Source organism: Nothoprocta perdicaria, unplaced genomic scaffold, assembly GCF_003342845.1.
Source record: "Nothoprocta perdicaria isolate Ctin4 unplaced genomic scaffold, notPer1 scaffold_12, whole genome shotgun sequence".
In the NCBI taxonomy this organism is placed as follows: domain Eukaryota; kingdom Metazoa; phylum Chordata; class Aves; order Tinamiformes; family Tinamidae; genus Nothoprocta; species Nothoprocta perdicaria.
The window spans coordinates 4,170,457-4,188,151 of record NW_020454316.1 but is presented as its reverse complement, the minus strand read 5'-3'; the positions used below and the strand labels follow the sequence as shown (position 1 = coordinate 4,188,151).

Below are 17,695 nucleotides of genomic sequence, written 5' to 3'. Positions count from 1 at the left end.
ACACCCAATTTGTTGAAACCACATCAAAGCAGCAAGTGGTGACCCCCATTTCTGGCTCAGATGGAAGTAACTGCCTTGATAACTCAAGCTGGCAATACCTTGGCTACAAAAGCCAGAAAAGAAGGATTCCTCAGGGTCAAAATGAAACACTTCATTCACGATTCTTTGCTCGCGTGTTTGTTGGAAGTTACTCCTCTAGGTCCCAGAGCATGATTTTCCTTTGACAGGCTCTTTAAATATTATGTCCTTCCCATCCATGATGCTTTGAAACGGAGAAGGGAAAATTTACCCATGCCCAACTTGGAAGATATTTAGTTTGAGTGTGTAACAAATGTTTGCAGTTTATTAAAGAGAGGGCTCTGGGTCTTTGGGAACGTGCATTTCTGCCTCAGTTTGGAATAGGTGATGAGGTGATTATTGGATCTTGGTTGCCATGGGGAAGGGAGGAGGGTGATTGCTTTTTGATTGAAGAAACCGAGAGGTACCTCCAGTAACTTATTACTAATATATGTTCCAGGTGCACCTGACATCTCTGCATCTTGCAGGGAGCAGCAGTCAGCCTGACGAATGTGCAAGGAGTCAGCGTTAGCAACATCACTCACTGATGACGAAGGTCAGATTCTCATTCCTGGCCATTAAGGACCCATGAATTTTGGACAACTGTGGGAGTGGTTCCCGCAGGCAGAGCTGATTGAGTTTGCAAGCGAGGCCCAGCCGTACAAGGGTGCTCGCAAATCAAGGAGATGGCTGCTCATTGCAAGCAGCCCCTTCAGCAGCCCTGGCTGCGAGTGTCAGTATGAGGGAAGCAGGGGCTGGCGTCTTTCTGAAAAGCATAATTACCAAACTTGTTTACTGGAGGACTCATACCTTGAAATTTGAAGCTTTTACAAGTAAAGAATGTGCAGAATCAGGGCTTTTCATGGAGTTGTAGAGGGATGTCCCAGCTGAGCCATTAGTGCCTGAGGGTTGGGACTGCATTTAGTTGGGGTCTATAACTTTGATGACCACCACAAGGTGATGCTCCCTACATGGAGATGAGGTTGGCTCCTCTGGTGGGACAGCTTAGATACATTCAGCTGATTCTTCTTACCCTGTGACAAAGCTGCAGCAATTCCTTTCCAGGGGGATGCAAGAAGGCAGCAAGACTCACACCTGGCAGAGATTATTTTCCATCACTTTGATGATCATTCAGAGTGAGATCCCCACCTGCTCCAGAGCTAACGGCTGCAGGATGGTCTGCCAACCCTTAATTGCCTTTGAGGAGTCACCTGAGCCTTGTCAGGGAACAGTTTGAGCTGTGAAAGCAGCATCAAAGACTGGGCAGAGCTGGGGTGGGGAATGTTTTTAAGAATCTGAGAGTAATAGAGGAAGAAATGGAGGCTGGTCAGCTCTATCTGCTGCTTCTGAAAGCTAGATGCTGGGGAGCTGTTGGTGTGTATAACTCCCTGTAAGTAGAGATGGAGGAATTGTTCTTTTTTCCAGAAGAGATGGCCATCCAGGCTGGGGTAGCACTGGTGTGGGTGAGGGCTGCACTTAAGTGGCTTTGGTTCAGTATGAAGTTGAAAATATTGTAACTGTGGACTGATTTCTGTCCTGTTCACCAGTTGCCTCCCCAGTAACTTAAAACCACTCCTCTTTAATGTACCAGGTAACTGGCCAGTTTGTTTGCTCTCTTCTGCTATAATTTTTCCTCCTTGCTCTCTCTTTCTTTGCCTGGTGCTTCTTGCACTAGAAACAGCCTCCAAATAGCCAGGATTCTTTAGAATGACACTTAATTCACTTATTCTTAATGATAAGGCACTGGTGGAGACACATCACAGTAATTGTACTTATCTTCTCCTCTGGTTTTCCTTGCAAACTTATCTCTTGCGTTTGTTTTTGGTTGACAGATATGTTAATGGGTGAGTAGCTTCAGTGTGTTTATCTTGCTTGTGGTATATATACTGGATGTATAATCAATGAGAAGAGATGAGCACATAGAAACCACTTCTGCATTAATGCCAGTAATTCAGAGATTATAAATATATATGAGAGAATTTCTGTGATTATGAGTATATTTTAATGTTCTGTATAATGCATTGACTGTCTGGGGCAGAGGCGAGAGAGAACTTCATTTGTGTAATTTAAAGAATTGGCAATAAAAATAGAGGCAAAGAAGGGACAAGCTAAGTAACCACGCTCACAAATGTATGCCCGTGCCCATCCTTGGAGGGCCCAGTCGTTGTGGTGGAGTCTGTACGGCCCCAGCCCGTATGTTCTAGGCCCAAAGCCTTGGTGTCCAGCGATGGCAGAACCAGGTTTCCTCTCCTGTGGGAGCAGTGAGGGAAGCCAAGGCCCAGCTCGAGCCACGTCACAAGGGAGGGATGAGGGAAGCACCTCATGTTTTTACTGTGAGAGAGCCATGAAAAGGGTGACAGGGATCACCAAAGGAATTGGGCCTTGCCCGTCCCTGGGTGGATGGCAGGTTCTTGTGATCTACGAGTCAAGGCAAAGTCATGCTCTTCAGTTGTGGCCCTCTTCTTCTTGGGGCACCTAGGTCACCTTGCAGAGCAGACGGACCTTAAGCCTAGTATCTTAGGCTTCCCCTAAGGTATTTTGTTATGTCCTTTCTTGCTGTTTCACACTTGAGCTGCTGTCTCCTTTCTATATGCCCAATTCTTTGCCCAGAATCACACTCCATGTTCTCATTACTTTACTTGCAGATTTCTCCTATTCCAGCATAGTGGGCCAAGGAAAAGGGTGAAGAGAATGTGTAATGTCTCTCTTGGTTGAGAGCACTTTGAGGGAGTGGGGGGAAAAACAATAATCTGTCAAAATATTCCCCATGGGCAAAAAGCTGCTTGACCGATCATGCTCAGGCTACCAGCACAAATGAAATGCTAGTTTTTCTTTCTCACTCCTTTTGAATCCTTCTCACCAGCGGAGCCCATCTCTGCTCCCACAGAGCAAGATATAGACCTTGATCAGAGTGAAATATGATTTTTCATGCCCTAAAGAACTTCCTGCAGTTGCTTTCAATTGCAAATTTAAAAAGAGCCTATAGGTTATAGGCTGCACTTTCAAAGTGCAAGACCAGACAGCGAATTCCTCTGGCTGCCTGTGGGTTTTCATGTTTTGCTCAAGTGCTTTGAGTCTGCAGAGAGGAAAAATTAAGACCTTGCTGTTCTGCTGTGTTAGCCTTGCTGCTACCAAAGCCAAAGCGAGGAGAACGGGCAGGGAGATGGGCCATGCTGCCTGCACCCTGGTGCCCATTGCTGCCCTGGATTTCCCCAGGTCTCATTTAATGCTCAGGGCAGTGCAGGAGTCTGGAAAGATCTTTTTGCTGTTGCCAGGAGGTCTGTTTTCCAGGTCTCGCTTTGTGTCTTGCAGAAAAACTTGACAGTTTCTGCAACCATTATGGCAGCTTTCTGGCTTCTGGTTTGTCCTGCCTGAACTTCAGGCGGGGAATGGGATAGAGGAGATTGGGAAGAGTATTTTGTTGCTTGTGAGCAGAGTTTCCTGCTGCTATAGCATCTCTGTACCGTGTCTGCAGATGCAGACACCTGACTGCAGGGTTTTCCCCTCTGCCCAGAGAAGGAGGTTTGCACAGACCCATTTCACTGCCCCGCAGTCCAGAAGAGCGTGTCCTGTGTGACAGGATTCTGGTTGGGCCACAAGCTCCTTTCACAGCCTGTGGTCACCCAGATGTTCACTGGGTTTTGGAGGAGTGAGGTTGTTTTGAACTTAAGATGCAAACATTGTTATTGGCTGGGATGTATTCCTGAAGCGTACAACAAAAGCCTATGTGGATGAAAACCTGTTTCCTCTTTATTACTGTAATTTTCCCTACAAGAACCTGCAGCTCATCAGGCTGCTGCATTGTTCCCAGGAAATGCCAGGCCACAGGAGGGAGGTTTAATACCAAAGCAGAAAGTTGCTAAAGGTTTCTCTGAAGTTGCTCCTGTTGAGTCCCCAGGGCCCATGTAAAACAAGCAGATGGTTGAAAAACATCTGACCTTGAGACTTGATGGTTACCCGAGGATATTAATGAGAATTCCACCTTTCTCCAGGGAGCAAGATGGATGCATTGCAATGCAAACCTCTGGGGAAGCTCTGATGTGGTATTTATTTCAGATACAAATTTGACTATGTAAAAATGGCACATTCATACCGAGCCTCATGTGCTGGATGCAGCTGTGATTGGTAAATTAGGAGTGGATATATTAAGCCAATGGAATTTTGGCAGCTGATGTGACAGGAACCTCACCTTCTCATGTGAGTTGTTTTCACTTCTCCCCGCACCAGAAGAGGTGCAGACTGAAGCACGGTGCCTGCCACAAGGATTTAGAAGGTGACTTTTTGCTGCTTCTCTCTTCCTATTGCTTATCTACTGTCTACCCCTTGATAAAATTTTGCCGGAGGCTGTGTTATTTCCTTAACATTGTAAGGAGATCTTCCCAGTCTTCATGGGGACTTTAGGAGTCAGTCTGCTCTGAACTCTGACTTGCACTGTGCAGGAAGCTGCATAGGAACTTCTAGTTTTCTCCTGTGTACCTGAGTTGCATGTCCATCCAGGGGCAGAACAAGGCTAAAGAGCAGGCTGGAGGCTTAAGAAATCTGATTTGGCCCTTGGCTCTGCTAGAGACTTTGTGTGTGACTTGGTTGATGCAACCTTTGTTCTCCTTGTTGCATGAGGGCAAGTGTTGACCACCGTGGCCATGGTGCTGCCCCAGCGCGGGCAGGGAAACTGAGACTGTGCAAGGTCCTCCTGGCTCACCCTGCAAAGGAGGCTCTGCCCAGGAGGGTTCCTGCATGCACGCAATGCAGACATCACCCCAGGCCATCCATACAAGCAGTCTGAGAGGCATCAGATGAAAAGCACGCAGTTGGGAAGGTGACAGAGTCATAGCCACATCTCGGCTGACATCCCAGGCTCAGATGCTGTTCATCGGGTCGTGCATGTTGATACTGGAAACGGTCCTCCCGCAGGCACCCGGCTTTATGAGCACCTCAGGCTGTCTCTGGTAATGCTGCAGATTTAATACCCTTATTAGTTTAGCTGGCCAGACCTTTATCATAACAGATTAGCAGGTGTGTGAGAGCTTTAATATGCTTGGCAGTTCTATTTCTCCCCCAGTAATTGCTTTAAGAGGTTTCATTTCGCTGTCTAGATTTCCCTTTCTTTCAGTTAATTTCCTGTATGTTTTGCCACACTTCTCTTCCTTGCACTGAGAAATAACAGTTCATGACTTGTGAGCGCCGGATAATGGGATACATCTGCCTGACAACCTACTCGGGCAGAGCTTTAATGCGGCAGCCGCGTTCTCTTGGTGAATAGCAGGGACAAAGAAAGTGGTAACTGAATGAAAATGCCTCAAGTGGAAAATGAAGAAAGGTGGAGATCATGTGGCACTTGAGGGAGCAGGCTGGAGATGGCTGAATGTCAGCAACTTGTGGCTGTAGGTGCTCACAGATCTCCTCCAAGACTGCTTGGGGTGGCTGCTGCCTTGACACATCCATCAGAAGTGATGGTTGGTCCTGCCTCCCCAAGCAGGTCCTTGGCCCCTGCCCGGTGCAGCAAGAACAACGGTAAGTAATCCCTGCTCTAGTAGTTCTAAGCTGCCTCTTTAGCAGTCTACCCCAGGCCCTAATTTGTTCAGGATGCTTCTTGCAATCAGGTAGGGACACCAAACAAAGACTTTGATTTAAATTCCTCACTGGAAAAATGTGCACTGCAGATGCCAAGTCTGCTTACGTGGTTGAAAAGATGTATTTGTTTGTTTGCAAAGTATTATTTTAATTAAAATATATATGCATGTGACCACACCACACTCCTCGGTAAGCAGTCCCTCTGTAGAGTTTAAGGCACTGTTCCCTGCTTCTCCAGGCAAGGTGCTGGCCCCAAGGCAGCAGCTCCAAGTACATAGTTGAATTTTGCTGATGCCTGCTGAGTTACTATGGGGGAAGCTTGTGGCCAGCAGATAACTCAAACCTGTGCCTAGAGAGGTGCAGCAGGCAGAGAAAAACAAATGCCATTTCTGTGCCCCTGGGGCTGAACCGACTACAAGTTGTTCGTTCCTGGAAAGTTTTGGAAAATCTTATGCAATCCATGTGTCTGCCAGGCATGCAGCGCTTCCCCAGGCACTGGCTTCTTCCTGAAGTGCTCCAGGAATCTCCCTTTGCCTTCTCATCATTGCTATTTTGCTCTTCTAGCAGAGCCTCCAGTCACTTATTTTTCACGCTGGTTATAATCACACGGTAGACTGAACCACATTTTTTTTTTCCTAGAAAATGCATGCTGACAGATCTTTGATTCCTTAAAACAGGGACATAATAACGCAACCACAGCAGCTTCTGCACTATTGTTTTCCCCAGTGATTTAATTATTTTAAGGTAGGACAATTTGAGCATTTGTGTATATGAAGGAACTGGGGGAAGAGCCTGGGAGCAGTGCTCTGGGCTGCTGGTGACGCAGATAACTCGCTGTCATCTGCTATCCTATTTGAAGTCTGTGAAGTCCCAGCATCTCCTCTCTGGAGGAGATTCTTCTTTCTGCGATGGATGGGATTATTGCAGTGAAGATGCTTCTGAGAGGGCTAAAGAATGCGAAAAGAAGGTAAGATCTGGTGGGTTTTGTTTTGTTTCTCTCTATTTTTGGGCACTTTTGTTGTACTAGATGGTCATATGTGCCGTCAACTGGGATTCCTGAGGCACCTGACTCACAAGAGCCTGAGATGAGTTGCTCTGTTGCTAGATCAGCATTAACGTGTCCTGCCTCCAGACAGTTGGATCCTGTTATATTTTACTGATGATCAAATTATGCCAGCCTTGAATTCTTCCTCTCCCAGCACTTTGTACCAGTACTTAGACTAGTGAGGTTCAGCCCAGCATCCTGCTTCAGATGGCACCCAGAAATACGTGTCTGGGGAAGGAGTAAGAGTGGAAATTATAGGTTAAGCACTCAGAACCCCTTAAACCCAGGGTGGCATCACTCTCTTTCATAGCTCTTGATGGCTCTTTCTATCATGACCTACCCGATCTCCCCCCTTGAGCTCTTTTCTCAGCAAGCTCCAGCTTCAGCGCTATGTGAGGTGAGGTGCTTCCTTGCCCACACACGCTGTCTAATCAGGTTTTTTTGGCTTCCCCTGAGTACTTGATTATAGGAAATGGTGAATCATCATTCTCCATAAGAGCACTATGTACCAGTCATGATTATATATGCCTCTCTGATACCTTGTATGAAAGAGCATCTCTCTGCCTCTCCAGTGATTCACAGGCAGAAAATAAATCCGTAGCAGATTTGAGGCATGCTCATAGTAGTAGATCAGGCCATGGGATATTCCCAAAGGAAGTCACTGAACGGCAGCTCTAAGTCCTTAGAGCAGCAAAGGGATTCAAGAGAAATTCTTAGACATGCTCTTCCTGCAACGTGTTTGCCTGTACTGGTTCGAATGGCAGAACGGAGAAGACCCATCTATGGGGGTAAGATTGGGATTGAGTAGCAATTTTGATTCCAGGCAATGGAGAAGAAAGGGGTGGGGAGGTGGAAGCTCCTCAAGATATTCTCCATCTGCTGCTGCTCATGGAAATGGTAATTCTGATCTAGGATAATTTGTTAAACCTTCCTTTTCATAAAGCCCTTTTTAGTAGTTTTGTGTTCTGGGACATAGCTGTGTGATGTAAGGGGACATTAAATTAATTCCAAACAAACGTAAGCATCTGCCCTGAACATTCAGTCCTCACGTGCAGGTACAGATATACATTTGGGGTGGCTCTGTCGGTGCCATCCGGGTTTGTGAGCAGTTTCTGGCCCTGGAGAGTCATGCCGGAGCACTGCTCGGTTGTGGGTGCTGGGCTTGTTCTCGGCCACGAACCTCGGATTTGCGCTTTGACAAAACGGCATTATGGCTTCAGGGCAGAAATGTGTCGGTTCACCTGGGCATCTGCTCTTTGGGACTAGCAAAACCGTAGCGCTGCTTGGCTCTTTCTGCTCAGTGCAATCCAGGGCATTAAGGAGCACAGGTTTCCTGCCCGTGGTGCTTGTTTACTGCATGTTTGTTTTCCTGTTAAAGATTTAGTAGCCGCAGATAGGCCACATTGTGCCAGGAACGTGGAGAGATTTTTGGCATTTCTTTGGAACTGCATAGGACTCCCCTAGGAAGAGATCCCAGTACGTGGGGAAAAAAATCACATTTCCAGTCTGTCTGGATGCATTTGCACAGAAACACATGAACCACATGGTCTTGAACCACACACCATGAGCAACACTTCAGGCTTGAGCAACTCTGAGGACATTACCTGCACTCCCTGCCCAGAGCTGCATCTTCTCCCCATTCCTTGAAAAACCAGAAGTGTTGCAGTCCCAGACATCCCTGCAAAGCGTCTGACATCTGCAACAAGCCGCGTGTGCAACCTGGAGGACCCTCGGGTATCTTATGAGGCCTAATTACAATGAGATGCCTTATCAGAGGAGGTGGGAAAAAAGCCATTTTCCACAAAGCAGAGGTGTCGCCTCAGCCCTAGCGCACATGAGTCACGCAGGCAGCGCCGAGTTGGAGACCTGCTCAAGTTAATAAAAATCACCACCGGAGACCGGGTGGCTCGTGGGACGTGGGAGCTTTTTGTATTGACGTCACCGCTTCTAATTCACCCTTGGGTGACAGTGCCCGAAATTCATTACAGCCTGGCAGCTGTTGTGTAAACTGTGCAAAATAAATCAGTGCTCTCCATAGCAAACAGGTGTCTCTGGCACAAAAGAAGCCATTCAAAGCAGCAGGGCAAGAGGAGAGAGGTGAAGACATGAATGAGCAGCTAGAGTGAGAGGAATTTGCAGACAAATAGTAATGATAAGAGGCACAAAGAGGTTTCTCTGTGGAAATACTAAAGAGGCAGTTGAAGCATCATGGGAGAGGGAGAAAGTGACTGAGGAGACCAAGGGGAGTTAAACCGAGCAATTCAACTTTATTATAGGAGAACAGGAACACCAAATGAAACTGAAAATCAATACAGGTAAAAGTGGAAAAGGAATGACTTTGCTCAGTAGAAGTGGCACTTGGCACCATTTTGGAGGTCAAGAACTTGGTAGGGCTGGAGAAAGGTGAGGATATTGATAGCAGGAAGGAAAGACACAGTCGCAGTCGGGAGAACCCACAGTCCCTTTGCTTTTCCCCTCTCCACAGAGGATATACAGACTTGGGTATGACCCAAGCAACAGCTCACGTGAGCTGAGGAATAAAATGTCTCTTCTGGGAAATGTCATAAATGTGGGTTTCTTGCATCATTTGATCCTGGATGTTTTCAGAGCTGGCCTGCCCTTCCTGCATCCCTTTCGTTGCCTGCGCGCAGCTAATTTGGGGCAGGCTGAGATACATTGGTCAGGGAAGTTCAGTGTCGTGTCGTGCCTGGTCTGTGGGTGGAGGTTATCTGTTTCCAGGACCTGGAGTCCATGGCCTTTTGGAACGAGCTTTTACAGCTCCTCAGCCCAGCGCATTTTCCCAGACCTAAATGTGCCATGAAAGAGGAAATAAAATCTTCTCGTGCTTTCCTTTGCAGGGTACTAAAAGGCCGAGCAGTAGGGATGCTCCTTACCACGTATCACCTGCAGAAATGCAGATGTCCTTGTTCTCAAGTCCCAGAGCACAAAAGACATTTTTCACCCAAAGTAAGTCTGGCTAATTGTAATTGCTTTCTTGTTCAACACAAATACAGATTGCAGATGGCACTGCCTGTTAAGAAGGAATCCTTTGTTTTCTGAGCAGGTCATTAGTAAAATAAAATGTTATTTAACCATCCTTTAAAAAAAAAAAAAGACAAAAAGGTGGAAATCCTGCTGGGCTGAATGGCTATTTTTGGTCTCTTCTTTTGTGTGTGAACCAAAGCCTCCTTAGAAGTCAGGCGGATATTATTTGAAACTTAAACTTCCCAGAACATCATTCTGTTGTTTGCTAATAAAAATGCACACCCCCCATCTTCCAAAGCCTGAGTTCCATTAAATGGAAAATCCTTTGCCAGGAAGACTGCTGCTTTCACCCTGCTGCTTAGCACGAGGAAAGCCCCGCTGTGCTACGCTCTGATGCAGAAGGAGCAGTGACACAAGCAGCATCAGGAGGCAAGAGACGGTGTGTGTCCCCATTGCACTCGGCACTGGGCAGGCCTAGAGTAGGAGCTGACCCTTAATTTCGTTCTAGGCTTTTGGGTCTTTTTATTTTTTGTTCCTGACATCTGCTGCCTGGTCTGGTGTGTTTTGACAGTGATATATTTGGGGTGAAGGTTTCCTTTCATTATGAATACATGTGCAGTGCCCAATGCAGTAGGATCTCAAGCCTTAGATGCTCGTGTAATAAAAATAGACCATTTATTTATCAAAGCCTCTTTAAAAGTGATGGTGGAAGAAACAGGTTTTAACCAACTTTTAATCCTCAGGAAAGGAATGCACTTTGATTCTTCCTTTTCCAGACAAATAGCATTGCATTATTTGATTCTGATTTTATTAGCTATAAAACACTTTCTATTTTTATTTTCACGTGCCATGGACTTTGCTACAGGCACCTCTGAAAAAGAACTGATTTTCAAGTGCAAATCATGTTAATAGAAACCTGGTTCTTTCCACTACATCCCTGAGAATGCAGCTGTAAGGAAGATGACGGATGCCCAAACCACATTTCCCTGTTGTATTTCCAAGCTCACCTCCAAGGCCACATTATCCCTTCCGAGTTCCCAGCAGTGGAGCAGCGATGGTCACTTTAGTACTTCTGGCATCGTCTCTTCGTTTCAGTAGGATTTATTTGCATGGGGGAGTGGAACAGTACAATCAAACAATGAAATCTCTAGCGGTAAAGTGTGAAATTCTCCACTAATCCAGTTTTTATGGTACTCTTCCTAGTGTTTTTTTACTGCTTGCAAGCACAACTGATGCATTTGCAGCAGCGAGTGCCTGTTCCAGCTGGACCTCCTCAGCGCAGGGTGAGCAGCAGCAAGCAGTGAAATCGCTGCTGTGTCCAAACTGCATCTCTGCTCTCGCATTCAGCAATAGAGCTGCTCGGGGGAGACCATTTTGGGGATATTTATCTAGTTATTTATTCAAATAATTTATCTCATTATTTGAATGTTGGCTGAGTAATAGGTTGTATCTAGTTATCCCCAGTAGAAATCATGTCTTAAAACTTGATGCGAGTTAAAATGTGTCATCTTTTCCTTGATGCTTTTCCTCATTTTTTTCCCCTCTCTCTGTGTTTTTGAACTGGTGGTGGGAGTGATTAGAAATAAGGGTTTTTTTTCTCCATAATTAAAATATCTGGTTCAGAAAGACGTCTAAAAAAGTCATGAAATGCAGATGATGGTATGAGATACTTCTCCTGAACAGAATTATAAGGAAGTGTTTTCACTAGAGACAGTGCTTGGAGGTGGATGCTGGCAGGAATTCAAGTTTCCACACTTGTTCTTACTGTCATATTCCCCCAGAAATCTCACTGCAGCAGTGCTGAAGTTTCCTTTCTCTGCAGGTTCTGTGGAACTCCGATAAGAGAGCAGCTCTGGGACCGAGGAATGGGATGTCCCTTCAGACAGAGAGAAGTTAAAGAGAGAGATCATCCTTTGATGGTATTTGCTCCTCATTTCCTTGGCTGACCTGTAGAGGTTCCCAACAAAGCAGTAACATATAGGGTTGAGGCTGGAATTGGTGAGGCCGAGCCATTGGGCGAAAGGTCTGAGCTGCAAGATCCAGGGAGAAGGAGACACGTCCTGCAAAGACTTGGGGATGTTGAAGTCAATCCAGATGTCCATCAGGTAGACGGGCAGCCAAGAGACTGCAAAGAGCAGAACCAGGGCCACCACCATCTGGGCCACCTTCCTCCGGATCTTCAGCCTGGAGGCTGGCAGAGAGCGGTTCAGGACAGTGCCCTCCTTCAGGCGGCTGCTGTGGCTCCACAGCCGGCGCACTGTGAGGAAGCAGATGACCATGTTGAAGAGGACAGGCAGGCAGTAGAGAGCACAGAAGAGCAGAAAGTTGTAAGCTTGCTTGAGCCTCTCCTGAGGCCAAATTTCTCTGCAGATGGGGAACACCAGGGGCAAGCCCTCCACCACCCCAATCTCATCCCTTTTGTTCATGAAAATGAGGGGCATGCATATCCCAGAGGAGAGCAGCCACACCACCAGGATGGTGCTGAGGATCCTCCGCTGGGTGAAGAAAGATCGGGCGTTGAGTGGGTTGTGCACGCTGTAATAACGGTTCACGCTGATGACGGTCAAGCTGAGGACGCTGGCGGAGACTGAGACGGCTTGGATGAAGGGAACGGCCCGGCACAGGAAGTCCCCGTAGACCCAGGCTTTGTAGATGAGGTTGCCCACAGTGATAGGCATGCAGACACACACCACCATGAGGTCACACACTGCCAGGTTGATCAGAAGGCTGCGGGTGGCACTCAGGCTGGACACCCGACTCCGGCGCTTCCGCGTGAGCACCCTGATGGACATGATGTTACCCACAAAGCCCACCACGAAGGAAACCAAGTACATTGCTGTGAGGCTGATGGTAATGGGCTCCTTGGCAAAGAGGAAGAGCATCTTCTCCAACTCCTCCCAGCCCAGCTCCTGGCTCCCATTCCAGAGCCCGCTGTGGCTCTGGTTCTCCTCCTGCCAGAGCTGCCCCAGGCTGTAGAAGACCTGGGGTGTGGGGAGGGAGGAATTCATGGCTGAGCCCTGCCAGGCGCTATCAGGGCAGTGCCTGCGATGGCGATGCTGGCATGTTCAGCTGGCCCCAGCTGAGCCTGGAAAAGAAGGTGAGTGGAGCAGGGATCAGAGTGCATCCTGGCAGCGTTTTCCTTGCTTGGGGAGGGTGGCGGGTCGAAAATGGCTTCTCGGCAACTTAGTTGAGCTGCAGCTGGGAGTGCCGAGGAGGGCGGAAGGGGCAGGGGCTGCGCTCGCTCGGAGCTGCCTGCCTGCATCGGGGCCGCTGGAGCTTTTGGGGTGGGGAAGGGAAGGGGGGACCCGAGCCCCTGCCCCCCGCCTCTTCCCGCAGCCGCCCCCGCCCTGTCCCCGCTTCCCTCCCGGCAAAGTTGCGTGTCCCGGCGCGGGGCGCCCTGCCCGGGGCGGCCCCGACCCCCTCTCCCGGCGCTGGCCGCACTCACCGGGCGGAGCGGGGACGAGGACGGGGACGGGGCGGCCGGGCTGCTCCCGCGGGCCGCGCAGCCGGCGGCTCTGCCCGTGCCCGCAGCGCAGGACCCGCCGCCACGCGCGCACGCACAGACACGCACACAGATACACCCGCACGCACAGATACTCCCGCACACACACCCGCCAGCCCGCCCCGCACACGCTGAGCTCCGCACGCCGCCTCCCTTCCCTTCCCGCACGCACAGCCCAGCCTCGCACAGCGCCCGCACAGACCCGTCCTGCAGACCCCGCCATGCCGCGTGCAGACCCCTTTGCAAAGCCAGCCCCCGCGCACACGCACCCCTCCCTACCCACAGTGCCAGCACCTTCCCGACCCGCGCTTCTCTGTGCACACGCGTTCCTGCAGGTCCCTGCACCCCCCCGAACAGCCTGCACAGCCTCCCTTGCGCACCAACCCACCCCCCGCACCCCCTACCCTGCCTGCTCCTCCTCTGCACGTCGCGGGGACCCCCTGCCCGTGCGAGCACCCCCTCATCTGCACCCACCGCGCCTCTGCGCGCACCCCCTCGGGAAGGACCCCCTGCCCCGCGCCCGGTGCCCGCTCGTGGTGCTGAAGGGACAGCTCCGCCCGAGCTGTCACCGGGCAGGGACAAGCAGGGATCGGGCAGGGACACGCAGGGACCGGGCAGGGACCGGGCAGGACGCAGGTGACAGCGCCCGATCCGGGCAGGATCTCAGGCAGTGACCGCCAGGCTGGCAGCACCGCTGCCGTGCGCTCCTTGGCGGGGAGGAATGAGAGAACCGGAGCTCTGCTAGCCCCACTGGGGACTTCAACGCGGGCCGGTGCGCCCTGTGCCTCCTGCTGCCAGCTGTGGCACGGCTGCCTCACCGTGCTGCATGCGGGCACCTCACCGGGCTCTTCCTGGTGCTCCCTTCCCACTCGTGCCTGCATGTTCCTGGCTGGGACCTGCGGGTCCTCTCCCCGCTGCACACACTCGCAAAGGGCATCAACAGAGGCATTGGTTATACTGGGCAGGATTGTTTGTTTGGCTTGGAAAGGAGACGAGGATCTTTGGCCCTGCAAGGCTGTGTCTTCTGAAGGAATTTTTTTTTTAGCCTGATTTGCATTTAATTAAAAGTAAATTCAGCTCCTCACCTAAATCCTTCTATCAGGACTAAAAGAGAAGGCAGTGAATTGACCCACGAGCAGCAGAAGAAATTAAGGTGGCCTGAGATGGATATGGACTGTCTTGGGTTCAGTTACAGCAGAATGGAGAAATATCCAGACACTTTAGTGCTTACCCATGCTCTAACCCCTTATCCATCCTCCTTCCTTGAGCTTTTGAGCAGAGCCGCATAAGCAAGTGGTTAACACAGCTTGGGGTAGCAGGAACCCACCAGAGCAAGGAGCACTGCACAAGTAAACACGGCTTTTTGTCTTTCCCCTTAAACTGAAGGCAAGGAATGGGGAGAATTGATCATGGGAAAAGTTACTTGCAAGGGTTGAAAGGCTTGGTTGGGAACAAGGTTAGCTTGTTAAATGAAGCTTTTGTTCAATGAAGCTTTTGACTGGAGGTACTCAGATGAAGTCAGTGAATCACAAGGGGAAAGTATTTGATAAGAGGAACTGATACGTCTGCCTGAGGTGTTTATTTTTTATTTTCTTTCTTGGCCTTCTCAGAGAGAGAATGAAGTAATAAACGCAGCCCAGATGGAGACTGGTTGTCACTGAATGGTGAATGCCCTTGATTCCAGTGGGAAACTCTCCATATATTTTAGTGTATTTATGTGGGAGAAGAAAGCAAATATTTCTGGTCAGCCCAATGTGAAATGAAAGAAAGATCAGCAATGGGGTCACATTTGGGTGTATATCCAAATGTGCTCAGGGTATAAAGCTCCTCTGCATTAGAATACATTTGCTTGAAGCGTGTGACTGCTTAGTCCCATATAGTTTTATGTATGCATATTTATAGATCTTCAGAGACAAACAGCTTCAACAAACTAATTATAGTGTGTTGCCCAGAGCACAAGGTACACATTATTTGATGCAGTGAAATACCTGAATACACTCATGGATACCTAAAATCTGCTGCAGTTTCCCAGCTGCTGCAAAAGCAAATAGATCTGTTGCAAAGAGGCAGCTAGCCAGGGCAGGGTTCAAGCTGGTAACTGGAAATCTGCCAGCACCCAAGCCCTTGCCACCCGTTGCCCAAGCCCCCTAAAGCAGGACTGTCGTTAAGAACAACAACAAAATGAAGATGCTTAAGTCAAAGTTTTAACAGTATTAACTGAGTACGAGAGAAGAGAATTAAGAAGTGTGCACGGGCCTTGAAGCATATTTTGTCCAGGTAGTTACCAAATGGCCAAGCTAATAAATACAATTATTTTTTATATTAGTTGCCCCCACAGACTCTATTTGTAAATTCAATAATTTACTGCTAAGAAAGGTTTAAAATATTAGATTAGATGAGATTAGATTACTAAGGTGCCATGGTATAATTAGGATACGGGCAGTAACTCTGCTTTTGCAGCCCTTGACCCAACTCCGAAACGCCAAGTCATGTGTTACCAAGCGATCGGGGGGCTGTGCCGGAGAGGACAAGGTTGTTGATCACGAGGGGTTCCCCCGAGCCCCAGGGCAGTGGGGTTCAGCACTGCTTGCTCAGCACGACCTCCCTGCGGCGGCTGCACCGTGGGGCTGGCCCCAGAGCTGCAAGTCAGGCGGCCAACGCGACGTGCTCTGAACGTCCCCGGTGCTGGGGAGTCCCTGCTTTGGTGCGAGCTCAAGGGAAGCCTGTGGCTTCTCTGGTTTATGCTGGTGACCAGATTCACAGACTGCACGTGGAAGTGGGGCAGTTTTTCAGGTTGTGCGTGTAACTATAGTGGATTGGGGACCTTCCACACGGCAACTGTCCTCCTTGCTGCAGAAGAGACCAGCTGGTCGATGAGTTTTCTCCTTGATGGGTGTGTGTTCCCCTTGCCAGTGCCTGCCCTAGCAGCAACGCTGCTTCAGCCCCTTATGGGGTGGCATCTGAGCAAACAGCACTCTGCTTTTGCAGCAGCTCTCTTAGCTTAAGCTCTTAGCTTAGCTTAGCTCTCTGTTGCATTTCCTAATGGTCCTTTGGATACTCCGCTTTGGAGCAGTAGGATCAGAGGCTGTATCTACTTTATTTTCCCCTATGCTTGCCCAGCAGATGGATGGGATGGGATTTGCAAAGATCCCCAGGCTTTTAGATCTGTCCCTGTGCCACACCTCACCCCTCTCTTCTAGAGACCCTGTTACTGCTGCCACCCACACAGGCCTTTATTTATTTTAGTATTTATTTAGTATTTTCTATACAGAGAAATAATACTAAAACTCATGTCTACATGTCATGCTGGTCCCTGCGCAGCCCCGTGGCGGCGCCGCCCGTCCCCGCGCTTGCAGCGGGGACACGGAGCTCGCCCTGGCTTGGTGGCCTGTGCCCGGCCAGCACTGGCTGATGCCAGCGCGGTGACACGCGCGGATCCGCCGGGCGACAAGGGGCCGAGCAGCCAAAGACGCCGCGCGCGGAGCCAAGTGCACTTCAGACTCATTGCAAATAAAATCACTAAACAAACAGCAAACAGCTGGGAACTGATGTTCGTGGCTTGTAATTACCCTTCGGAGAGCAAAACCCTTTCTTTTCCCACTATTCTTCTTCTGCCATCAAAGGAGAAAACATTTAAACTATTTCAAGGGTCCTTTTGAGGATTTGAAGCGGAGAACGTGTGTGTTTTTATTTCTGAGAATATTCGCTGCTGCTTGTTTTCCTAAACAGATATCTGCCAACTTCTTTATCTTCTGTCCTTGTTATTGGAAGCCTTGGAGATTGAGTACTCTGGAAATGTAGGGCTGAAATCAAAAGATAATGTGCTCTCTTACTGAAGAGTATGGATACAGAAGAATCTGATACGGCGTTTGCAGCCTCAAGAGCACTGAAACACCATTTTAGCCTTAGTGTGACTGAAAATCTCTCTCTCTGATATCTTCTCTCTCGGCTCGTGTGGAAGTGCAGGCAAGCAGCAACCTGGTGAAATCCAGAACAGATATATTACTAAAAGGACTAAATTTACTGCTGAAGAAATCCTGTCAGAAAACAGAACAATCAAGTGAATTCAATGCTCTCTCATCAAAACAAAAGTCACTGGACTGAGATGGGCTGTGCAACTACGAAGAAGAGCTTTTAGTAGAAATCAATCCGGTAGATCCCTAACTCAGAGGCCAGGTTTATAGATAAGTTCTACCCTGCTACAATGCTAGTGATCCAGGCAGCTTCTCCCTGACACTGCCCAGAAGAGAGGCAGATGAAACAGGTCCAAGCAGGGGCTGCTGAGGCAGGTTTCTCCATCCTCATACCTGAGTGCAATGAATTTGCAGTGTAATCTCACTGCCATGGCACTCTCTAACCAGGTGCAACAGGCAATAAGGAGCTTTTTACATAACAAAGCGGCTTCATTTCCCTCAGCTGATTGCCATCTGGGGGAAGTTGCTGACAAAGGCTTTAAATTCACCACTGTTTGCCTCTTCCCAGCTGCACCAGCTTGCAGAAGCTGAAGGGAAAAGCACAGAGGCAGGAAGGAAAGG

General features: G+C 49.0%; 1 protein-coding gene across 1 annotated transcript; it reads right to left on the bottom strand.

The window, feature by feature from the left end:
* Positions 1-11,343: 11,343 nt before the first annotated feature.
* LOC112960013 (galanin receptor type 1-like) lies at positions 11,344-12,666 on the bottom strand. The gene has a single exon (XM_026054181.1). It carries the CDS (start codon positions 12,664-12,666, stop codon positions 11,344-11,346), a length of 1,323 nt encoding a protein of 440 aa, XP_025909966.1.
* Positions 12,667-17,695: the final 5,029 nt, after the last annotated feature.